The 25,265-nt window shown below is 45.6% G+C and overlaps 1 protein-coding gene across 2 annotated transcripts in view; it reads left to right on the top strand.

Moving 5' to 3' along the window:
• USP43 (ubiquitin specific peptidase 43) overlaps window positions 1-19,547 on the top strand; it is a 54,820-nt gene extending 35,273 nt beyond the window's left edge. The window contains exons 10-15 of one of the 2 annotated variants that reach the window (XM_019755224.2): window positions 3,871-3,948; window positions 4,932-5,058; window positions 5,165-5,498; window positions 7,527-7,685; window positions 8,632-8,796; window positions 17,402-19,547. In XM_019755224.2, the coding sequence (XP_019610783.2) occupies window positions 3,871-3,948; window positions 4,932-5,058; window positions 5,165-5,498; window positions 7,527-7,685; window positions 8,632-8,796; window positions 17,402-18,489 (1,951 nt within the window). In that variant the 3' untranslated portion in view covers window positions 18,490-19,547. Of the gene's footprint in view, window positions 1-3,870; window positions 3,949-4,931; window positions 5,059-5,164; window positions 5,514-7,526; window positions 7,686-8,631; window positions 8,797-17,401 lie in introns of both variants that reach the window. The other variant, XM_019755223.2, reaches the window with a different exon arrangement.
• The last annotated feature ends 5,718 nt before the right edge of the window (window positions 19,548-25,265 follow it).

Here is a 25,265-nt window from a genome sequence, read left to right as displayed (position 1 = left end):
AGGTGTGAGCCCTTAACCTGTGGGATCTGATGCTGTCTCTAGGTAGATGTCGTCAGAATTGAGTTAATTGCTTAGTGGTGTGGGGAAAAAAACACACATCAAAATTCATGTCAGAATCTGAATTGATATCAGAATTGTAGTAGAGAAGGGCCCTCCCTTTATAAAGAGACCAGGAATCAGGGTAGGCAATCCAGAAGGTTCTGTGCCCTACTCTCCATTTGCATTCTCTTTGGCTAACAGCTACTTTACAGAGTTAGGAAGGCAGCAGAAATGTCAACCAGGTCCTGTGTGGGTCTGATAGAAGAGGGAGCCCAGCAGTGGGGTGGGGGACTCCGAGAAGGGCCCCCTCTCAGCACTCTGTCTTGGAGAAGAGAACCGTGCTTCTCAAAGTGTGCCCTACAGACTGGTGTCAGTCTATCTGCTGATTGTCACCAGTCCATAATAGGAACTTGAGAGGAAGCATTTAGAAGTATTAAAGCAATATGACAGAACAATTTAAAATATGAAGAATATAATAGTTTATTTAAAAACTGAACTTGTGTTTTTTAATGTCTTCCCTTCCCCTCTCCCTCGTTACATTTTGATGATATTTTACAAAAGTGTTAGTCTGTAAGGGTTAGGAAACAAATCAAGAAACGGGTCTGCCACTAGGTAGTTTGAGAAGCACTGGAAAAGTCTAGGTGCACAGTAAGTTGGCCATACTAAAGGAAACCTTCCCTTGAGGCCATAACGCTTCTGGTCACATCTTCCGTCCATCCAACATGTCACTGCAGTTGGGCCTCCACCCCACCCCCACCCCCACCTCACTCAGGTAGCTCCTCCCAGCATCTGATATGGTCCATCTCTTGCCTCCTTCACAGAGCCCTCTACTCTTGGCTTTCCTATGCCAGCATGTTCTTGTTCTCCTAGAAATTTCTTTCTTTTTTTTTAATTGTGGCAAACTACATGTAACATAAAGTTTACCATCTTAACTATTTTTCAGTGCACAGTTCCATCGTGCTAAGTACATTCACAGTGCTGTGCAACAATCACCACCATCCATCTCCAGAACGTTTTCATCTTCCCAAACTGAAATTCTACCCAGTAAACACTAACTCCCTATTCCCCTTCTCCAGTCCCTGGCAACCACCACTCTACTTTCTGTCCCTGTGAATTTGACTACGCTAGGTTCCTCATAGAAGTGGAATCATACTGTATTTGTATTCACTGAGGGTAATGACCTCAAGATTCATCTGTATTGTAGCATGTTTCAGAATTTCCTTCCCTTTTAAGGCTGAATAATAATATCCTATTGTATGTATAGACCACATTTTATATATCTCCTGGAAGTTTCTTTGTTTCCTTGAAGTGTTCCTCTCCCTCTCTGGGGTCCTCAGCGTCCTACCCTGGCCCACTGCATGCTTCCTCCATGTTCCATCCCTGGGTGATCTTGCCTTAATGCTACCTATTGCTTTAGGTCCAGATCTCCCTGATCTAGCTCTCCAGCCCAGATTTTTCTCTGAGATACAGACCTGCTCAGCCTACTTAACTGTCACATAGACATGAAAACTAAACGTTTGCCAATCTGAGCTCTTCTTGCGTAAGCCTTCCCTCTTCCTGTCTTCTGTGTCTGAATGGTGACCACCGGCTGTCTACTCAGTAACCCAGGCTGGTGACCTGGAATCATCCTTCATTCCTCCTTCTTGCTGTTTCCTACAATCAATCCATCATCAAGTCTTACTCAGAATGCTGATGTTTCCTCAGACCTGTTCCTTCCTCTCCATGTTTCCCACCATTGCCTGAGTTCAGGCCCTTATCAGCTCTTAGCTGGATGCCCTGGGAGCCTCCGCTCTGACATACTGGCCTCCAGACCAGCGCCCCTGTCATTCATCTGCTTCATACCTGTCTGTTTAAAACCCTTCAGGTGGCCCATGGGACAAAGTCCACATATCCAAGCCCTCCCTCCTCCTTGGTCTGGCCCCTCTCTTTCACCATGTGGCCTGCCCCTCATGGAGCCTCTGCTTGTCATTCTAGCACACACCCTACCCTTTGTTCCTGCTGAGCCCTCTGCCTGTACAACCCTTTGACGCTTTCCCCTCACCACTCACCATTCACCTGGCCAACTCCTGCTCATCCTAGGCAGGATGTCTTCTCTGGTCCCCAGAGCAACCTGGGCGCACTTCCTCTGAGACCCCATCAACCCCTTGACACATTACAGTGATCTCTTTGAGTGTCTCTCCCATTATACTCTTAACTCCCTCAGGGAGTTATGTCCATAATGTTGCTTGGAATCTCATCCTGCCATAAATCCAAACAATGTCCTCTTTCCTGTTTGAGTGAAGGCCATAATCAGGAGGAAAGATGGTGCTGTCTCCTGAATGATTGTTTCCATGTAAGGAGCGACCTTCAGGTTGCACTCATGCCTCTCTCTTTTTTTGTAGCCTAAGGGGTTTTGTGTAACAGTCTTAAAGCCTAAAGATACCAACTCTCCTTTTCCACCCCCAACTGGAGACTCCAGTGGAAAAGTAGACTGAGGATTGAGGCAGAAAGAGATCAAAATATTAGGTTTATTAGATGATTCTTTACTGATTAAAGGATGCGGCTCAGCTATGAGTCCAATATGAGCTTTTGAATCGGTTCCCCAGAATTAAATGCCCCTGCCCCTACTAAGGCAGAGCTCCCTAATTGCAGGCCTTCTGCATTATGGAAACGAGGAATTTGAGGGTCCAAAAGAAAGAGGCTTAGATCTAAGGCTACAAATGTGCATCTTCTCTGAATCGAATATATGTCCCAGTCTTCCACCTGCAGAGATGGAGCTGTTTCCAGGAACCTCGAGGTATAGATAAGAGAGAATGCCAGCCTGCTAGTCTGTAGGCCATAGAGAGGAGTAACCAAGAGGGGCTGAATTGATGACCTCCCCCCTAGTCCCACCAACCAGATGAGGTGCTTCTCTTTTTTGGGGAGAGTGAGGAGGTGAAGAGGGAGACAGTACATGCCCATAGCTTCATTCCCCTCACTTTAAAGAAAGGTGAGGGAGGCTGGTCATTATTTGTCCGCAATCAACAGGGCTCGCTAAGCTAAGTGGGCATCTCCCAGACACACCTTTTTCCTTGCTCCTTCTTGGCTCTTGTTCCTCAGGATGGTGCCACGACTGCACTCCAGACCTGTCCGTGATGAGCCACCAGATTCTGTACCTTCCATGAGCTCAAATCCTGTTTTTGAATCATCCTGGCGACAGGGACTCGTGCCATCTGCACTGTTTTTCTCACGACACATTCTAAGCACTCTTAGGTGCAGATTTTCCTGTCACTTGTGTATGTCCTGTTGATTTGGGGACAGAACCTCATGTCCTCCGCTCTCTTCTGTATTAATAATCACCAACCAACCTTTTCTGAAATGGGCTCAGCCCTAGTAGGGCTGGGAAGAGCTGTAGGCTCAGTCACATTTGAGAGTTTCTGGGTGTTTGAGGGTCTGACAGGGAAGACCTTTTAGGCTGTGGAGGTGGACTAGAGGGTGTTCCTTTCACACTGTGTGGAGGAAAGTTAGCAGCTCATTTTAGGCATTGTCAGAATTGGGCATTTGTGTAGGACGTTCAAGTGGAGCTGCCTTCTAGACATTGCAGAGGTGCTGAGGCTGCAATGGGAGAGTTGACCTGTGTCCTTGCAATAACCAGTATCCTCGGAGAACACAAGCTCCCAAGGGAGTGAGTGGAGCGTGTTCAGAGGTAGCTTAGGACGACGCTTCAGCAACAGCAGCTCCCCAGATAACTGACGTCAGTTTACACTTAGTTTTGGGCATTTCTGTTTGGAACGTCAGTGCTGGGGTTGGACCCTGCAGAGATGTGAGAAGGAGGCTCCATGCTTTCTGATGGGTTCCTTATTCTCTCCTCAGGGCTTTGCACCTCAGGAGGCCAGGAGGCCCCCCACATGTCAAACTGGCCATAGAGTGGGATAGCTGTGTCAAGGAGCGGTGAGTTCAGCAGATTTTGGCTCCCGCAGGGGAGACATAGGACCTGCCTGTGCAAAGAAATCTTCCTGTGCCCAGTTTTCCCCGTATGACTCTAAGACAGGATGTATACTTCCTTGATGCCGTGTGATCCATGCCTCTGAGAAACTGGAATGACAATCGTCTGTGTGTAAACCACAATGATAGTACAGGCATATCTGGGGGACATTGGAGATTTGGTTCCAGACCACCATAAAGTGACTTGTGTGATCTTTTGGCTGGTGGAGGGTCTTGCCTTCAATTTGAAAAAAACATAACATCTATGGAAAGCAATACATTAAGCAAAGCGCAATAAAGCGAGCTATGCCTGTAATAGTAATAATGGTGGTGATGGGTAGTGTTAGTAGCGGTAACAATAGTCGTAGTAATAAACTGTTATGTGACGCTTACCCACTCCCCCTCTGCCAGTCACTGCACTGAGCACGTCACATATTTACAATTTGTATAATCTTCATCACATTCTATGGAGTTGGTACCACTATAATTCACTTTTTCAGATGTGGAAACTGAGGCACAGAGAGGTTAAATAATTGCTCAGTGTCACACAGCTCATGCATGGCAGAGCCAGGATTTGAACCCAGGCTGACTGGCTTGAGTCCATGCTCTTAATCACTAAACTTGGCTGCTTCTGTAACACAGAGTGTATCAGCCCTTCTTTGGAAAAGGCCACTGTTCAGTCCAGTAAGTATTTATTAATCTCCTATTAGATGCTGGGCCCTGCACTAGGACGAGGAAACAAAGACAGATAAGCCAACGACATGGTCCCTCAGGCAGCTGGTGGGGGAGCCGAGAATTCCAGTAAAATGGAGCAAGTGCTGAGGTGCCCAGTGGCTCTCCTTCGTCTCACCTGGCAGATGCCGTCCACCCTGTGGGCTGTGAGCAGAGACTTAGGAGAAACCCCTCTTGAAGGTGAGACACCCTGAGTGCCATGCGTTTCTTCTCTGCAGCCTATTTGGGAGCCTCCCAGAGGAGCGGGTCCAGGATGCGGACAGTGTGTGGCGGCAGCAGCAGGCCCACCAGCAGCACAGCTGTACCTTGGATGAATGTTTTCAGTTCTACACAAAGGAGGAGCAGGTCCCGCCGTGGGGGGTCCACTCCCCGGACTGGAAGGGGGCTGGTTGCCTTTTGGTGGGTTGGCCGATGGCCGTGGGCCTCACAGTCCTGGTGGCTTTCTTTCTAGCTGGCCCAGGATGATGCGTGGAAGTGCCCCCACTGCAAAGTCCTCCAGCAGGGCACAGTGAAGCTGAGTCTGTGGACCCTGCCTGATATACTCATCATCCACCTCAAAAGGTTCTGTCAAGTGGGCGAGAGAAGAAACAAGCTCTCCACGCTGGTGAAGTTTCCACTCTGCGGCCTTAACATGGCTCCCCATGTGGCCCAGAGAAGCGCTGGTCCCAAGCCCGGGCCAGACCCCTGGCCTTCCTGGAAGCAGCCGGCCTGCCTGCCCACCAGCTACCCGCTGGACTTCCTGTACGACTTGTACGCCGTCTGCAACCACCACGGCAGTCTGCAAGGTGGGCATTACACAGGTGAGCTTTGCCTCTCTGCCTGTGGCTGCCGTGGCCATGTGTCATCGTGGCTGTGGCCTGGGCTTCAGGATGCCCGGTGCTCCTGGAACGAACGCTGAGCTCACTTGGGCACTCGACATGAGCTGATCCCTCACCCTCTGCACAACGGGTACCTGCTAGAGAGTGGGGGTGCCTGGTCTAAGCCGTAGACTTGAGCCAAGTTGGTGGTCAGAATATAAAGTTAGTTACAGACTGAGTATGTCCTCATTTATCCTCATCTGTGATTCAACACAAAGACTCTTACTTATCAGATCTGGACTCGCACTTACCACATTTTTTATTTCTATGGGGTACATTTAATTGTCATCTCTTAGAGGATCTTGAAAGAAATAGATAACTGGAAGGACAGAAACAAATAGCTGGGGACTTGTTCAGTTATTCATAATCATATACTTTGGTCTGTTCTATTCTAGAATAACATAAATTATTTCATGTAAAAAATGCTTTAAAATATTTCATTTTTTTGAGAAGTGCACTGTTTCTAGTGCACTAATGTAGCCACAATTTGGAAGGCACTGGAGTGTATAGAAATCCACAGTCATCCCTCATTCATTCATCGGACAAATGTTTGTGAAGTACTCATTCTGTGCCAGACTCTGTGCTAGGTGCTGGAGCTTTAGTGATAAACAAGACAGATATGAGCCCGGCCCTTATGGGACTTTAGTCTAATTTCAGACGCAGACAATAAAAAGATGCTGTCACTTTACCACTTTCATGACCTGGCATTATGAAAAGGTGATTGATTAATTGTGTCTGTGATAGAGATAAGGCCTGTCTGAGAATGTTACCTTTAGGTCAAGAGCTGAAAGATGAGGTAGAACTGGCTATGTGAATAAAGGGAAGCGCTGGTAGCACGTACAAAGGCCCTGAGGCAGAATATTGGTGTGTGTGAGAACTGATGAAAACCTGTCAGGGCTGCAGTGTAGTGATGCAGGGGTAAGTTGCGGCTGGATGGGAAGGCACCGTAAGCCATGGACAAGAGTGTGTAGTTTTTCCAGAGGGCGGTGGGAAGCCATTGAAAGGTTTTAGGTGGAGGAGTACAGACATAATGTAGTTTACAAGTTGAGGTAGTAGCTCTGCTCTGTGAAAAAAGAGAACAAGAGTGGAAGCTGTACTTTCAGTTAGGAGGAGGGTTCTGGGGCTCAGGTGATGACAATCAAGGTATGCAAGAGACATTTTTGGAAGTAGAATCAGTAGTTCTAGCTTCTGGACTGGGCGTGGGGTGGGAGGGAAAGGGAAGAGCAGAGATAAGCTCCTCGGTGCCTGGCTTTCATTGGTGCAGGAGTCAGAACCTATGGTTTGTGGGCCAAATCCACTCCAGTACCTGTTTTTGTACAGCCCATGAGTAAAAAATGGTTTTCACATTTTAAAAAGTGCCGAAAACGAAGAACAGGAATATATAGCAGAGACGGTATGTGCCATATGTGACCTGCAAAGCCTAACAGAGTTTCTGTCTCGTCCATTAGAGAAAAAGTTGGTTGACTCCAGGTTAGTGGGTTATGATACCATTCCCAGAGGTGTGTTTTAATTGTTTGGAAGGTGGTGAGAATCTTATTTATGGGCATTTTCTGAAATGTGTGACTTCAATTTTTAGGTAGGAAAGAAGTGTACTATAATCCAACGGCACATTTTCATTACGTACGGCAGTAGAGGTGTGCATTGTGAAACTTCTTAGAAGAAATGGGGTGAATGTGGACATTATCTGGCTAAATAACTTGGGGCTCCCTTTTTTTGGAGATTTTTTTTTGCCTGAGTAAAGGCTACACCATAAGGAGTCAGCTTAAAGTAGCAGCACACTTTATCAGGGAGTGTAAGTGGTTGATCCTTTCTGCACAAAATTCATTCCTGGCCAAAAATGGACCAATGTTTCTCATTCTGTTACAAACATGTCCGTTTATGAGCTATGCCCGTGGGGTATGTCTTCCTGCCTTTTGGGGGGCTCCAATAATGGGACTTGGGTTTGGACCTTTGCAGCCTACTGCCGGAACTCTCTGGATGGCCAGTGGTACAGTTACGACGACAGCACGGTGGACTCGCTCCTAGAAGATGAGGTCATTACCCGAGGGGCTTACATCCTCTTTTATCAGAAACGGAACAGCATCCCGTCCTGGTCAGCCAGCAGCTCCATGAGAGGTAGGTCATGACAGGTCATTACAGGGCACGGGGGAATTGGGAAGTCACTGTAAGCACTACGAAGATGCCTCGTCAGACATCAGGGACCAGAAGGAGTAGGCAAGGATCTGGAAGAGGAAGCATGGCTGCTGCTAGAGATTTGAACACTCTGTGCTGGAATCCCGTCTGTAAGGGTTTGGAGTGGTCATGTTGAAATCCAAGAAAGGGGGAAGGACTATTTTGTATCTGGCAGGTGACTCTTGGTGGTGTGGAAATTCCATAATCCCAGTCTCACTCACATCAAGCCAGATTTTAATTAAGCTTGTGTAATGTAAACCTGCGTTAGTCCTGCTGGAAAGGGAGGGTCAGTTGCGAGGGTTGCAGGGCCTTCCTAGGAAAGGTAACCGTTTAACCACTTCCCAGTGATGTGTTTATTAGATAATCTCAAACTTGCTTGGAAGTCTGGAGGAAAATATGGATAAAGGTGACCTTTTTAAGTGACTTACTTTGCTTTGTATACTAGCCATCTTGTTCTTTGGGAAGAAAGAGCATTTCTTTTACAATTACTCAGATTTGCTCTCCAACAATTGTTGGAAAATGGCCGAATAAAACCCAAAGGCCAGGAAGTCTAAATCAACACTAATGCAAAGATTGCCTTCCTTTTACAGAAGATAGATGTAGAAAGAATGAAAAACATACCATGTTTAGAAAACCGTACTTGGTGACAAGCATTTCAATACTCATCAGTGTATTTTCCTTTCTCTGCCCAAATGCCTTTCCCTAAATTTTGCAGCTTGGTGCATCAATTGCAGGTTTCTCCTCTGGTCCTTAACTGTCGTATATATAATTCCATTCTGGTCCTGTAGTTCCAGGGCTCGGGGATGGCAGTCTAACCACCGGAGGCTCCTGGGGGATCCCAGAAGGATGGAGCTGGGTCCAGCCGTGCCTCTCTCTGCTTCCTCCGCAGGTTCCACTAGCTCCTCCTTATCTGACCACTGGCTCCTGAGGCTCGGGAGCAATAATGGCAGCGTGAGGGGAAGCCTGGTGTCTTGGAGCTCTGCCCCCGGCCCCTCCCGGCCCCCGGTGCCCGACCCTCCCATTTTCACAAACAGCCTCTCCAGGCAGGAAAAGGGTATGTTTTTATCAAGTGGGTGAAATTTGCTGATTTTATTTTCATTTTCTATAATGACTGTTGCTCCTCATCTTTACGAAAGTGCAGCTGTTTCACGGCCTTGGGTGTAAAGTGGTTTATGAGAGGTTTATGCATCTCTCACGTCGGGGCTTCCGTGATCTAGTCCTCGCCTGCCTGTCCTCCCCTGTCCACTCCAGTGTCAGGTACATTCTTCCTCTGCTCCCTGGAGCTTACTGTCTAATGGGGAGGACCACATGTACACAAGTGAGCAAGGATGTGGGTATAAAGCAGGGATAAGGGCAAAGAGGTAAATCATAGAAGAAGATATCCAGGCCAGGGTGGCGGAGAAAGGATGCAGGGGGGCCCTCCTTAGATAGGGCAGATGGGAGGCCTTTGGGGAGAGAGAGAGAGAGAGAGAGAGAGAGAGAGAGAGAGAGAGAAAGTTCTCTCTTGACTGCTGACTATTGTCAATTAAAAAGAGCAAAATCAGGGATTTGGGAAAGAAAGCATGATAGATGGGACATGGAGAACCAGCTCTTTTTCCCGTGGGTTCACAGATTGGCTTGAATCAATAGCAGTCTGGCTTAGTCTGGCCTGGAGTTTTCCTTCAGCATCAGGGGAAGCACCTTGGGTTGTTATAGATTTATGGTTTCTCATGTTATTTGTGGATACTCCAAAAATGCATGCTAGTTTTGCTGTGAAGCATACATGACGGGTTGGCTCTGAAACATCTGTGTTAAGTGCACTGTGTACTGACTCGCCCTTCTGTGTCATGTCCACCTGGGTGGCTGCACCACTTCCCTCATCAGTCTCCCACGTTGGGAGAGTAGATTACATTTTGCTTGTTTATTCCATTGTGGTTAGATGTTGGGGTTGTTTCTGGTTTGTGCCATTACCAGTAGTATGCTGTGAACATTTTGTTCATGTCTTTTGTTTGTGCACATGTCCATGTTTCTGTTGGGTATATACCTGGGAGTGGAATTGCTGGGGCACAGTGTATGTGTTTTTCAGCAGCTGTTTATTTCTTTCTACTTTGTTACTATTGTATAAAAGTAGCCAATGCAGTAACCTGGTGTGTACCAGGCTCTGGTTCCATATTCATGAATGAATAAATGTGACAGAATCTGAAAGCTGCCAATGGCTTTAGATTATCATGGAATCCAACTTTCTGGTGGATAATGGTTTATGTATCACATTTGGTTCATTGTTTTTCAATGTTTGGAATTTTGGCTGCCAATATTTCACTATTAGAAAAATGCTGATCAGAGCACCTCTACGTGCATGTTGCATTTGTCTGATTTCCTTAAAAAGGTTTCTGTGTAGGCAGCCTATTTAATGCAGTATGTCCTGTGGGGGCATTTCTTTTCCCTTCACATTTTCATGACTGAACATTCAGAGTAGTGTCTATAGAAAAAAAAGGCATTCTTTCCCAAGCTTCTTGCCATCCCCATCAGCGTGAGCCTCTGACGAGCTCATAAATTCATCCCAGTTCCGTCCAGTGGCGTAGGACCCCGGGCCATTTTTCAGGCCATTTCCCAGCGAGAAATATGTTTGACTCCCCCAAAAGGAGGCAACTTCAAATGATGGCCAAACTTTTCAACATGTTACTTGGACAGGGGAAGGCATAGCTCCAGAAAACTCCCCAGAGAGACAGAGAGAGGGCTGGGGTGGGAGGTGAAATAATATTTAAGAATAACTGGCCTCCAGACCCTTGCACGCATTTTATTTATCTCATCCAGTCATCAAAATCTCCGGGAGAGGTGAAATCAGTAGCCCTTTTACAGGGAGAAAGCTGAGTCTTGGAAGTAACCGGTCACAAGCGCACCCCCTGGAAACCGGCAAGGCTGCAGCTAGACCCCACTCCCTCTGGCTGCCAGAGTCCTGGATCTGTGGCCTTTAGACATAAATTCCAAACTTGAACTTATTCTGTTTGGACACGACAAGCCCCTTGCTTTCAAAGGGAGCTTTCCCTCTTGGGGTTTGAATAAAATCACAATAGATTTTGAAACCTGTTTGAGAAGCTCCAAGATGGTTGAAAATCCAGCCTTATCGTCTTGTTAGTACTAAACCGGGGCAAGATCAAAATCTAGCCTGTGGGTCTTCAGTAGTGGTTGGTATGACCTCCTCTCCCCGTGGGTATGTGGGTGAACATTTTTACTGTCAGAAGGAGTAGAGGGGACCACTGGCATTTAGTCCCCAAGGGGGCAGGGATGCTCAATGTCCTGCCATTCCCAGGGATGGTGCCGTTGAATATAGAAGTGTCCCTCCCAAGTGCCAGCTGTCCTCTGTAGCATACTACACTGATAGCTTGGGAACTTCATCCTTCCAGTAGCTCTGGTTATGGGACATTATAATAATAAAGGCATTTTAAACTAAAATGGATAGATTGAAGTTGTGTCAGGACTGTACCTTATATAATTGAGGACAGGTGTCAGGAGAGGTTATACAAGGAAAAGATATAAGAACACCTTACTTTTGCAACTTTTATAAAAACATGATCATGTGGAAACATTGCTGGGGTTTTTCTCAGAAGCCCCCTGGAGTAAGGGCCCTGGGACTTAAGCGTCCTCAGGTTTTCAGTCATATGAGTGCTCCGATGATATATTTCTTCTGTGGTTTTTACTGGGCCTCAGAGGTTTTGTTTTTCTCTTTTTCAGTGATTTCCAGATAGTATGTTATTTCAGTTCTGATTTCTTCTTTGATCTAAAGGTTATCTGGGAGTTTCAAGTATGTAAGATTTTTTGCTCACCTTTATTGCTAATTTTGTGGACTGGGAGCCAAGAATGTGGTTTTCAAACATTCTCTTTTTGTGATTGAATAAGTACATGAGTATTATTTTACAAATGTTCTGTGTACATATAAAATCTTGTATATTGTCTATTTGAGGGATGTGAACTTGACATCACTGCTATAAATTAGGTGAGTTGATTGTTGTATTCAATCCCCCTCTGTCTTTAAATTGACCTTATCTGGGACCGCCTGGCTAGGAAGGAGGTACACAGGCACCTTCCTGGATAGCTGTACTTTTAATCAAGTACTCCAGGAACCTTAACCATTTTTGTTGTGCATTGTTAGCTGCTTTGTTAATAGGTGTCTGTAAGCTGATGACTATTAGATCCAATTTATAAATTGTGTTTCTTCTCATTATAATGTTTCTCTTTATCTTGCTTAATGCTTTTAGTCTTAAAATCTACTTTTTTTTAAGGTTAATAATTTCAACCACTTCCTCCTTTCTTTGTGTTTGCATTTTCCTGATACTATTTTGCTCTTCTCTTTTGCTTTTTGAGTCTTTCTTGGAGAGTTAAAAGTTTTAAGTGGTTTCTGGTGAAAAGTATGTTGCTTTTTTTTTAATGTCAGAAATTCAGAGCCTATCTTATGATGGGAGAGTTCAGTCTATTCATATTTAATGTAACAACTACAGAATTTGATTTTAATTCATTTAAATTTTTTTCTATTGTTTTTCTTTTTTTTTCTTATTTTTACTGATTTGATCGTGTTGCTATTTGTTCCCTTTTTGTCCCCCTTGTTCACTTTGAAAGTTCTGCTGTTCTTTTCCATCTTGCTAATTGTTTTATCTTTCCAAATATTTATAGTTAAATTCATTTCCCTGTTATTATGTGGATATGAGAAGCCGACTCTTTCCTGTAAGTCATTCTATTTCCTCACTGCCTTCTCTCCTCCCTCCAATAAGATGAGACCTACATAATGCTTCCATGTCATTCCCCTCCAGATAAGAGCTTTGAAATGCTTTTATGTGTTCCCTCTGGTCTGTTTTAGGAACTCTTCACCCTCTCAATCCCCAACTCTTGGATTTTTCTGAGCCAGTTTAATACTCTTCCAGACCAATTCTAATTCTTCTTGCAGCACTTTTCCTGTCCCAAGCACACTTACTTACCGTTGTGTTACACATTCTAAGACCATTTGTCCCCCACATGGGTGGATGGTACATGGATTGCAGGGTCCACTGAGCACCGCTGTCTGTCTTCTTTCCGTGACCCTCTATTCTGAGGTCTCAGTTCTGATTCATTAGGGTTTGGTCAGAGTTCCTTTAAGGTATGTGTGTTATGTTCTCTAACTCTTTGCATAGCCACAAATATTTTCTTTCACTGGGAGTGAATGGCAGCTTGGCTGGTTGGAGGATTCTTGGGTTGCAATCCTTTTCTCTCAGATGTTTTCCCACAGTCTACCAGGCCTCTGGGTGCTGATGAGAAGCCCATTCTTTTTCACATGAGAATCACTTGTTCTTTCTGTCTGGAAGCTTTTGAGATTCTGTCTTTGACACTGGAGTTCAGAAATTCTACCAGAATATGCCTTGGTATGTGTTCTGTTCATCAGCCCTACGTAAATCTCGGGGAGGCCTTTCCTTCTACAGATGCAGGCTTTTCTTTAGGGAAATGTTTGTTCTTTGTTTAATTATTGTCTCACCTACTTTTAAAGTTCCTATTGTTTGCCTAGTGGGTCTCCTGGATTTGTCCTTTATGTCTCCTAGCTTTTTCCTGTGATTTCTGTCTCTGTCATTTTGCTCTATGGTCGGAGACATTGCTTCCATGATTATGGAATTTTCATAAATTTCAAGCCACTAATTTGAGTCTCAACAGTGACCTTGGATGCCTTCGAGTCACTTACTGAGTTTAAAAACCTGAAATTTATATTTTCCAGTTCCCTGTTGTTCTCTATTTGAATCTCCTTGAGGGCTTTAATTTTAAGTTGTTTGTTTTACTCCAGTGGCTCTATTTCATTACAGGGCTGTTCTGATGGTTGCATATTCTTATCCTTTGCTTGCTGGACCCGCTTATATGTGTTGTTATTTTTCTGTTTCTGCCCAGTGGGGCTCCCCTCCACCCTCTTTTGAGTCGTGATGATTCTTAGAGTGATGGAAGGGGCAGTGGCCTTGAGTTCTGAGGCAGCCTTTTTCCTCACCAGCCTCATCCTGCTGGCTTACTCTCAGAGGTGGAGAGGCTTTGCTCATCTATGTAGTTTCTCCTTACCTTCTTGGGGACCAGAGAAATGTTTGGGGGTCAGGCTTGCCCCAGGTTGCACTCTGCAAAAAGACACAGAGATGTCTCTAAATACAGATTTGGGTTAGAAGATGAAGATCCTAGTGGGGACCCTTTTTTTCCTTGGCTCCAACCATGGTGCTCTCTTTCCTGTTTCCTTGACCCACCAAGCTTCCCTGTGCCTCAGGGCCTTTGCACTTGCTGCTCCCTCTTGCTGGAGCCTGTTTTCCCAGATCTCCATGTGGCTTCCTCCGTCTCTCACTCAGGTCTCTCCTCACTCATCACTTGCTGACGACCCTGTATTTCCCCTCCCCCTCATTCTTCCTCATAACTCTTTATCATTCCATTCCATGATATTGTATATTTTTGTTTTTTGTCAAATCCCATAGCAGACAAGCACTTTGTAATTTTTTACACAGCTGTATCCCCAGCACTGAAAACTGTCCTTGGTACACAGTAGGCTCCTATTAAATATTTATTGAATGCCTAGGTTACAACCCTTGGAGAGACTGAAAGCGCTGGACTAGGAAAAGTCTTGTCCTGCTGCAGGTGGGCTAAGGATGGTGAGGAGAAGCCCCTGCCTGCCCCCTGCTCATGGCACACGTTGTGAGGTTGGATGGATGCCCCATCTCATTAGCTGAGGATAAAAAGTCACATAGGAACAGATGTGGCATTTCTCAGGACAGCATCTGCTGGCTCCAGAGCCACTGTGTGGGACGGGAGGTCGGTGGGGGCTGTGCCCCCAGTGGTACAGGCACCACCAGTGTGACGAGGCTTCTTGTGAATTTGGGGGGCTCTGGAGCTCATAGGACCTTCAGGAAGAACTTAACTGTTCACATCCTCAAGGTGGCTTAAGACGCCAGGCCCTTTCTGGTTCTCAAGCCAGACTGGGCATGAGCAAGGCCAGAGATTCCACAGGAGAGAAACACAGAGGTGTTTGGGGGGTGGGGGTCTCTGAACCTCTGTCTCTGGCCCCCAGCATCTCCGCGGGAAGAGCACTGGGACTTAGCCCCCCTACCTCAGAAGCAAGATATTTGATAGTAAGCACTGCATTTCCTGTTCCCTCTGTCCTTATGCCATTTATTTCTCCATTGATCTAAAGCTTTGGCTGTCTGTCAGATCCTGTTAGAGTCCAGTAAATAGAATGAAATAGAATAAAGATAGCAAAGGTGCTTTCCCACTGCCGTCTTGAGAAAGAGGAGAAAGGGGTTGCGTGGACATCTGTGGTTGCCATGAAATGGAGCCGCAGGGTGATGTGGGCCTGGCCTCAGGCCCTTTCATACCAGGAAGAATGGAAGGTTGGTGTGTTAGGGCCCCTGCCAACCCATCTCACCACCTGCCAGGGCTACGGGCTGTGTTGTTTTGAAAGACCAAAAGTCATCATAGCTTTGTCCTCTTAATACAAAGCTTCTCTTTCTGCCCTTGTCAAGGCTGTGGAAGAGGAAAAAAACTTCACACACCTCTCAGACCCCAGAATTTTAAAATTTTTTTCCTCTGAGGTATGGGAATTTAATGGCGGAGCAACGGTGTCAAATCAAAACTGAAATCGCAAAGTATTTTGGGTGCAATTGTGTCTATTGCTGGCTAATCTGAAGAAGTGCTTCAAAGAAAAAAATACCCAAATATTACCTGTGAAAAATCTAAAAGGTGAAATTCTCAAGGAACCTGTGAGATGCGGTCAAACTCCTCCTGTCATCAATGGGCATTTTACTCCTTCGCCTTCCCATCATTTCTTCCTGGGAAGCCTGGCTGAGGTGTGTTGCACTTTCCCTCCTGGCTACACTGTGACCCCTTGACCTCTGACCTCCCAGAGCCCTCTCACCTGTGGCCCTGAGAGTCCCTGGTGCCTCTCCATACAGCATGTGTGAGTGGGTGTGCTAGTCTTTATGGGGGCTTCTGGTGGCCGTGGTTTTTACTCGGTTTTGGAGTTCTCATGCTCCAGGATGAGCGTGGACAGCTGTGGGTAGCACGCTTGCATAATTGACCTAGGATCTCTCTATAAATGTGTGTGACTGTCCTTGTACCATGTTGTGTGTTTCAGTGGAAGGTTTCTTTCTCAGGGATTACAGGCATCTTGTAAGTCAGGGCATCTTAATGGTACAATGACTCGTGACCGAGCGTTCTTTTTTTTAAACTTTTTTTATTGTGGTAAAATACACACGACAGAGTTTCTCATCTTCACCATTTTTAAACGTACAGTTTGGTAACATTAAATACAGGCAGATTGTTGTGCAGCCATCACCACCGTCCATGCCCATAACTATTCGTCTTGTGAATCTGAAACTCTGTGCCAATGAAACACTGACTCCATATTGCCCTCTCCCCCCAGCCCCCGGTAATCCCCTTTATACTCTCTGTCTCTCTGATTGTGACTGTTCTAGGTACTTCATAAAGTGGAATCATACAGTGTTTGTCTTTTTGTGACTGGCCATTCAGGGTCCCTTGAGATTCCATATGAATTTGGGGATGAATTTTTCTATTTCTGCAAAAAAGTTCATTGGCATTTTGATAGCGATTGCATTAACCCTACAGATCACCGTGGGTACTATTGGCATTTTAACAATATTAAGGCTTCCAATCCTTGAACATGGGATGTGTTTCCATTTATGTAGGTTGTCTTTAATTCCTTTTAGCAATGTGTTGTAGCTTTCAGTGTACAAGTCTTTCACTTCCTTGGTTAATTCCTAATTATTTTATTCTTTTTGATGCTATTGTAAATGGAATTGTTTTTATAACTGAATGAGTGTTTCTTAAGAAAAACTACACAGCCCTGGTTTTATGGATGTTTCCTTTGGGAATGTGGAGATACATAAAAGAATTGAGAGGAAAATCAGTCTTAGACAGCACCTCCATTGCCCCCTCTGCACCTTGTCATTTTAGTGTTAGTTTCTCCATACTTGTTTGTGTGTTTTGACCTGCATGCATTATACATGCATACACACATCAACACACACATATATACATATATATATATATATATATATATTTTTTTTTTTTTTTTTTGCAAGTTGGGTTATGCTAAGTTTTTCTAGACTCTATTCATCGTTTGACAGTATACATCAAAAACATCTTTCCATCTATATGCAGATGTTACAAAACACCCTATGGAGGCATATGTGGCAGCTCTGATAAAATCAGACACACAATTCAGTTCTTTTTAGCCCAGGGTAGGATGTCGAGATTCTTGCGTTTGAAAGGTACATGCATCTAATTAGACCTGGAAAAGCAGGTCCAATAAGCAGAATTTTGCTGAGCATTCTGTTTCATGGGACTATTTAAAGATGAATGAAAGTGACGTTAAATCCTAGGACTAGACTGGGCTTAATCAGGAGTCTGCACGGCCTGGGCACGTAGCTGCCTATAATCCAGCTATCTTCTTTGGCACTGGTGTGCCCCGTGGTTTCAGAATTGTAAATGGATTCAGTGGAATAGTGGGTGAAAACATGACGCTCCCAAGGGAAGGAACCATAGTGTCTTAGTCACTACTGTGTCCTGAAAGGCCAGCACAGTGCCAGCTTCATCAGAGGGGCTCAATCAATGCCTGTGAAATGACTGGCCCTGCAGCTGGAGGCATATTTGGGCACTGATGCTCTTGGTGTCTCTTTCAGGAGGGCTGGAGTCCAGGACTTTGGTACGAAGTATAAAAGGCAGAAGCATCAGCATGAAGGCGCCCACCCCTTCCCGAGCCAAGCAGGGGACCTTCAAGACCATGCCCCTCCGGTGGTCTTTTGGACACAGGGAGAAACCAGTTGTCGCATCTGTCGAGTTGGTGGAGTACTTGGAGTCCAGACGGAGACCTCGATCCACGAGCCAGTCCATCGTGCCGCTGTTGACAGGCACTGCTGGCGGGGATGAGAAGTCAGTGGTGACAAGGTCAAATGCCACCCTCTCTGCTAAGAGTGAAGATAGTGGACGAGCCAGTGAGAGAGTACTGGCCGACGTGCCCTGCCCTTTGGGCCACCCCAGCCATGGTGCAGGCCCTGGAATCTCAGACGGTCTAAACACAGCAAGGAAATTGAAGGAAAACACAAGACAGGATATCAGGCTTCCCAAGCAGTTTGAGCTGCCCCTCACGGTGATGCCCTCAATGGACAATGAGAAACGAGCCCAGCCAGAGGGTCAGAAGACCACCAACTGGAAGGGAAGTGGCCAGGTGGGGAGCAGTAGCAGAGCACCCTCCCCCAAGGAGGCTTCACGAGCTGCAGCATTATCTAGAAACAGTGTAGACAGTCGCCGAAATCCCTTAGCCAAGTTCAGGGCTAAGGCAGAAGAAAGGGACTCTGAGACCGACAGATTCTCTCAGGGGACCCTTACCCTTTTGAGGTCTATGTTTTGGAAGAAAGAGAACAAGAAGTATGACAGGGCTGCGGTGGGCCCCCAGGTGTCCCCAGCCTCCCTGGGGAGCAGCAAGCTGAGCCCAGCTGTGAATGAGCAGGATCAAGGCTCGTCCCCTTCCCTGAGGATTCAAGACAGCCTGGCCAGGGGCCCGACCAGCCGCCTGGAGGGTGCTGTTCAGTCTGCGCCCAGCTCTCTCCACCTCCCTCGAAAGGCCAGCAGGCCCACGAGGGCCAGTGCCTTGAGCATGTCACAAAGGAGTGTTCCTGGGGAACAGACTTCTTTCAGCACCTTGCAAAAAGTGAAATACCACACTCTTTCCTTAGGTCGAACGAAAACATTACCAGAGTCCAGCTTTTGATGGTGGGTTCCAGTATTGTGTGAAACTGGCATTTTCTCAACTCGAGACGGAGCAGCTATAGGTAGCCTGTGTTGAGAGTGGGATTTGGGGAAGCCAGTTGTCTTGTGACCCCTGAAAAATGAAAATTTTTTGGTCTCGTTATCTATAATAGATTTCTAACACCTCATATCCACATACCTTCCTGTATTGTTGGCTGCTTTTATACCTGCAAGACACCAGAGGGTGCTATTGGGTCAGCATTACTATTTCTGGGCAAGAACTGTTTTTGAATTCCAGGACCTGAGTACCTGCACGGAAGAGCAATTGGATGTGGGCAGACCTTACAACATAACTCTGTAGGGAAGCCTAGTTAATACAAATCTTAAATATCAAATCAAATATTGTTATTGGCCTCTCCTAGTGTTACAAAATGTTTAATTTAAATACCATGTTTCCCTGAAAATAAGACCTAGCCGGACCATCAGCTCTAAAGCATCTTTTGGAGCAAAAATTAATATAATACTCGGTCTAATATAATATAATATAATACCTTGTATAATATAATATAATACCAGGTCTTAGATTACATTAATTTTTGCTCTAGAAGACGCAATTAGAGCTGATGGTCCGGCTAGGTTATTTTCGGGGAAACACGGTAGCTGACTTTACAGGAAAATCTTCTTTCCCTTTTAATGCTTCTCTGGGATAAAACACTAAAGATGTCAAAAAAAAAGTGGTAGTGACAGTAATGCAAGATTCTAGAAGAGAGAGAGGATTAAGATTTTAGGAGAATATTTAATATATAAAATAATTGTGTTAAAGATTTTCAAGGTATTTAAAAAAGGTAACTATTTTGATACTAGGAAAAAAGTTCTTTTTTTAAAAAAAAATTTAACTGTGGGATCTATGTACAATTTTAATAAAAGCCCATCAGTGAAACACACAAATGGCTATCTGAATTATTCAAGTTTGATAAACGATCTTGTTTTGCTCCTGCTGCGTCAGCTTGACTCATTGCTGTTGATATCAGACAGTTGTTATTTGTTTCTGAAATTTTAAAATGCTTTTAATTAAAATGACGTGCTGGGTTTTTTTTTCTTTCTTTCATTTTTTTAATAAACTTTATTGGGGAATGTTGGAGAACAGTGTGTTTCTCCAGGGCCCATCAGCTCCAAGTCGTTGTCCTTCAGTCTAGTTGTGGAGGGCGCAGTCCAGTCGCCATTTTCAATCTTTAGTTGCAGGATAGGGGGCAGCTCACCATCCCATGTGGGAATTGAACCGGCAACCTTGTTGTTGAGAGCCTGCACTCTAACCAACTGAGCCATCTGGCCACCCCTCCGGCAGCTCAGCGGCAGCTCATTGTCTTCAATCTAGTTGCAGAGGGCACAGCTCACTGGCCCATGTGGGAATCGAACAGCAACCCTGTTCAGAGTTCGCGCTTTAACCAAGTGAGCTATCTGGCCGCCCCCTTGCTGTTTTATAAGAAGTAGAAACTCCTCCGGTCTCTCTCTCGAGATCTCTTTCGTACTTGTGAGGATGTAAGAGGCTGAGCCTATCTGACTGTCCCATTTCCTAGAACTTTGCACGCTCTTCAGTAGCTGTTCTAACAAATATCTTGTCACTACTTCCTGGGAAACTGCTAAGCCTGACCCCAGGCCCGGAGCTTGACAGTTGAGGTTACTGGTGGATCTGTATTTAAATAGTCCATTTTCTAGAAGTAGTTCCTTTCTGATGGGAACCACTTGTTGAAGACACTCAATTCCAAAAATTCAGTTTTCCCTCATACATGCTGCGTGACTCATTGGTATGTCGCTGCTATTTTTTTCCCTCACTGAGAAAGACTGCTTACTTTTGAGCAAGAGTTCTAAGACAGCAAGAACTAAGATAACAGAGAGAGAGCAGGAGGACCCAGGCTCCTGACTCACCAGAGGGCGTACGTATGCCAGTAGATAGACCTGTGGGTTTGCATTTCAAAAGAAGTCCAGGTTCTCTTCCAGTCTTGGTTGATGTGCTCTCAGGCAGTGTGGAAGATATGATTGTCCATGCCCTCCATGCCCGCTTGGGTGATGGGAGTCTCGGGGTCTTCCTGCTCTATCTGGGTCTTGCTCTTCAGTTGACTCTCATTTGTCATATTTAGCTCCCATGCTCTTCCGAAGTGCGGCCTCACTGTCTTTGTCCTCTAAGGGCTTGGGGTGTGACTCAGACATGCACCCCCAAGCTTCTCCCCTATAAGGCCTCAACTTTTAGAATACCCTTGGATATCATGAGCGGGTCCCTAGTATTAACAATATTTTCTTTCTTTTTTAAAATTTTTTTATTATTGGGGAATATTGGGGAACAGTGTGTTTTTCCAGGATGTGAAGTCGTTTTTTCAATCTAGTTGTGGGGAGAAACTCAGCTCCAAGTCAGGTCATTGTTTTCAATCTAGATGTGGAGTGTGCATCTCACTGGCCCATGTGGGAATTTAACCCGCGACTTTGGTGTTATGAGCACCATGCTCTAACCACTGAGCCAACCAGCCGTCCACCAGCAGCTCAGCTCCAAGCTCAAGCCGTTCCTTCTCACTGGACCACGTGGGAATCGAACCGGTGACCTTGGTGTTATGAGCACCTCACTCTAACCACTGAGCCAACTGGTTGCCCACCAGCAGCTCAGCTCCAAACTCAACTCGTTGTTTTCAATCTAGTTGTGGAAGGCGCAGTTCACTGGCCCATGTGGGAATCGAACTGGCAACTTTGTTGTTAAGAGCTCATGCTCTAACCAACTGAGCCATACGCCCGCCCCAGTATTTTCCATAATGCACCACAAATTGGAGTATTTGCACTAGGCTCTGAACTTGGAGGTTTGTAGAGAGTCAGTTACACATGAACACTGGTGGGAATATCGACCCTTTGGGGTCTTCAACAAGGATGCTTGAGGCCCCCTGGTATCTCCTTCCCTGAGGCTGTTTCCCCCTGTAGAGTGGCCTGGCTAGGAAGTCTGTGAGAACAGAACAGGGGAAAGGATTGGGTCAGATTTCTGCCAGGACTGGTGCCTGGTTTCAACCTTGGCCATGCATCAGAGTGAGGCTGCAGGCACCTGGTCATATGATGCTTATGGAGGAAGCATGGCAGAAATACTTGGATGCTCTTTTCCAATCTCAAAGATGCCCCTGGAAATTTGTGAATTGGAGTTTGTGGAAGGTTAAAAGCCATTGAGGCCGATAGGAGCATAGCCAGTGATTGGGCTAGCTCAGTGGGGCAGAACGTGCCTCCCATTTCTCTGCAAGTCAAAGTACTCTTCCTGAACCAAGCCGTGCTCCTGAGGCGTGGTCACTGGTCTGGTAATAAGAGCTCACTCCTGACTCCTAAAGCGTCCTCCAGGTCTGGGGCGCCCTTCCTTTATTCTCCATTCCCGCTCTCTTCCTCTAGTAGAAGGAAGTGTTTGCAAGTCCACAATCTTAGGCTGGGAGGTCCTACTGGTGGTGTCAGAAGCTCCAAGGGCCCACCGGGTTGGAGGAGGAAGGTAGGAAGACGAGAGGAGAAGAGTTCCTAATCTACAGGAGTTACATAATTACAGTTCTGGGAACAAATGGAGAGGTATGTGCTAGCTGCATCCTGCTTTCCAGATCACGTCAGCAGGATGTCACCTCTAGTGAACCAGCACCAGCATGATGTCCTGAGGGCTGGTGAGTTAATCAAGCAACTGCTGACTTGATTATGTATTGGAGCTGCAAAGGTGAACCCTTAATGGTTACAGCTAGCTACCATTTTTATAGCACTTACTGTGTGCAAGATGCTCTTCTAAACACTTTACAGTATCAGCTCGTTTAGTTCATAATAGTTTTTTGAGGTAGGTACTTTTCTCTCCGTTTTATAGATGCGGAAACTGAGGCACAGAGAGGTGAAGTAATTTGCCTAAAGTCACACAGGTGGTAAGTAGCAGAGCCAGGATTTGAACCTAGCTCTGGGTTTCATGCTCTGAATGACTAGAAATAGTAAGGCCACCCCTCTGACGGTATACGACACACCCTGCCAGTTGAAACCAAACGGCGTCTGGTGTTCTCTGTTCATCAAAACAGAGAAAGATGCATTTGCCAGATCACCAGCTTTCTCCCGAGTGCCAGGAGCGATGGTTGTTTATTCCAGCAAGGAGACTCCATCTGAGAAGCCCCTGTAATTGCACTCACTACTTGATTAAGTTTTTGATAGATGCAGCTGTTCTCCAAGTCCCACGAGCCTTTTGCACCCACTGGGGAGCTGGTGGAGGGGTGACAGGACACAGCACGCTTTAAGTCCTGTGCTCTAATTTCTGACTATTCCAGGGATGCAGTTTTGCTTTTGATTGACTCTGTTGATGGGGAGGGACTGCTCCAGTGACAGACTGATTTACCGTAATTTACCCTAGGAACATTTGAGGGTATACTATAGAATAACTGCTCTTCAGGCTCTGGGAATGTAACAGTGTATAAGGTTGGCATGGTTCCAGCTTTCAAGCCACTTCTATTCTAGTTGGAAGAGACAAATAACTAGTAAACATAACTAAGGTAGTGTAGGGCAGCAGAGGGATTATGAAATAAGCCAACAGGGTCACATGAGACTTGGCCGGGGGAACCAAAGGGCATTCTGCGACTTGCTGAGGCCAAACAGGCCATTAAACACTCAGAATGTTGAAATATCCCCAGAAAGGGCCCCGTTTCCACTGGGCCTCCCAATATGCAAAATTGGGCTAGAACTCCACTTATCAGCAGGCCATCACACACCACTATGCAGAATGACAAAGGCTGGCGGTGGACTGCGTCCCTGGGGGGTAGTGTCAGCCCAGGCAGATGGCAGCCATTCCTTTTGGGAATGGCTGGGAGAGAGAATTATGGGGCAGACATGGTATCAGGAGGATTCTTCCACAGTGGGACCCAATTATCCTCTCATTTAAGGTGGTTTGGATTTGTGAACTGACTCAAGTCAGAGAATTGGATAAAAAGTTAAGACTCTTTAATGCAAGTCAGGGTTTTAGTTTCCCACAGCTGGAGAATTTTTGTGTATTCCACGTAATTAAGACCTGGGTGGCCTACCTGTTCATTTGTTTACTGGCAAGCCCACACCACAGTTAGCATCTCGCATGTCATACCATCCCTGGAGATCTGATGACATGACTATCGGCTTTACCTTTGATGGCTGATCGCCATTACCTGGGCTTGGCCAGTTGGGGCTTCTATTGCCCCCAAAATCAAGGTCCTCATTTGAACAGCAGCCCTATCCAGTAGCATTTCTACTTAAGTCGCACACAGCCATTAAAGACCTTGTTGCTTATGTCACTGATCTGTCACTCATGGCAAGGTCTGGGCTCTGCTTGGGGACATGCTAAGTGGTGGGTGGGCAGAAACACAGGAGATAGCCACACCACTCGTCCTGTCTCCTGAAGTCTGGATTCTTGCCCTTTTATCAGTGTCTTCGAATTGCTTTCCACGTTTTTGTGTGTGTGTGAGGTTTAGCATCAGTCTTTAATACTGCCATGCTGCACCAAAGACCAGTCACACACTTTGCTCTTGTGTTGCAGTAGCAACTTACAATGAGTCTAAAAGTCTGAGCACCAGACTGGCCTGCAGGGAACAGTTACTCGTTCCAACCCCTACCTCCCCCCACTCCCAAGGTCCAAATTTCATTTCTTTCTCACCGCCGTTGAATCTGGGTTGTGTTAGCCAGGTCAGCAACCTGCCCTTCGAAGACTAGTTTTCCCCGCGTGGCGAGGGAAGTGTTACCAGCATCTCCATGGTCCTCCCTTCGAGCTGTAGCCGTGGCTTCGAGCCAGATGTAATTTTAAACTTGATCTTTCCAGGGTGAATCTCAATGTAATGTTTCTGCTTTTAGGGGTATTTCTCTCTGTTCCTCAAACTTTGTTTTCTTACTTTCTGGCAAGTATGGAAAGTTTCAGAGGGAAATAGAGTGGTAGCACCCTCTTTTGGAAGTGACAATCAAGGTAAACTGGACAAATTTTGAGGCATTTACTATTTATTGATGGGTTCCTGCAAGCTTTCTCAGTTCTTCAAACATATCCCCCTCCCCCTCAGCATTCTACCTGAATGCATATATTAAAAAGAAAACAACAAAAAAAAGAAAGTGTCTCTAATGAGAACCCTACTCTGAGTAAGTTAAGAAGCTGTGTGTTCAGACAATAGTTTAGTGGTTCCCAGAGGGTAAGGGGGGTGGGGGGTGGGAGATGAGGGTAAGGGGGATCAAATATATGGTGATGGAAGGAGAACTGACTCTGGGTGGTGAACACACAATGGGATTTATAGATGATGTAATACAGAATTGTACACCTGAAATCTATGTAATTTTACTAACAATTGTCACCCCAATGAATTTAAAAAATAAATTAAAAACATAAAAATAAAAAAGAAAGAAGCTGTGTGTAAATACTGCATTAATGGGAGGAACGAGTTACTCATACTCACTTCCAAATCCTGGTCTCTGTGTTGTGCAGAAGAAGCTTTCTTTAGATTGACACCAGCCTACGGCAAAGTAACGCCACCAAAGAAACACCGGAGTGGTCAGACAAATGCTAGGTGTGACTTGCCCTAATTTTTCCCTGCCAGCTTTAAAACTGGGCAAAAGAGAATTACAGATAGTCTCTAGCAATGATCCATTTTTGTTCTTCTATTGCTCAATTCTATAATGTCCTCCCTACCTACAATATATTTTATTGTGCCATAGATTAATTTTCCATCTACATAGCCCTTGTGGTCCCCTAATACCCTGAAAGGCCAGACTTGGTGTGACATCATGATGACACCACAATAGAGCCTGGGACAGAGGATT

Source organism: Rhinolophus sinicus, linkage group LG15 (genome assembly GCF_036562045.2).
Source record: "Rhinolophus sinicus isolate RSC01 linkage group LG15, ASM3656204v1, whole genome shotgun sequence".
NCBI lineage: Eukaryota > Metazoa > Chordata > Mammalia > Chiroptera > Rhinolophidae > Rhinolophus > Rhinolophus sinicus.
Note: the sequence above shows the minus strand (reverse complement) of the source record. Positions and strands in the feature narration are given on the sequence as shown.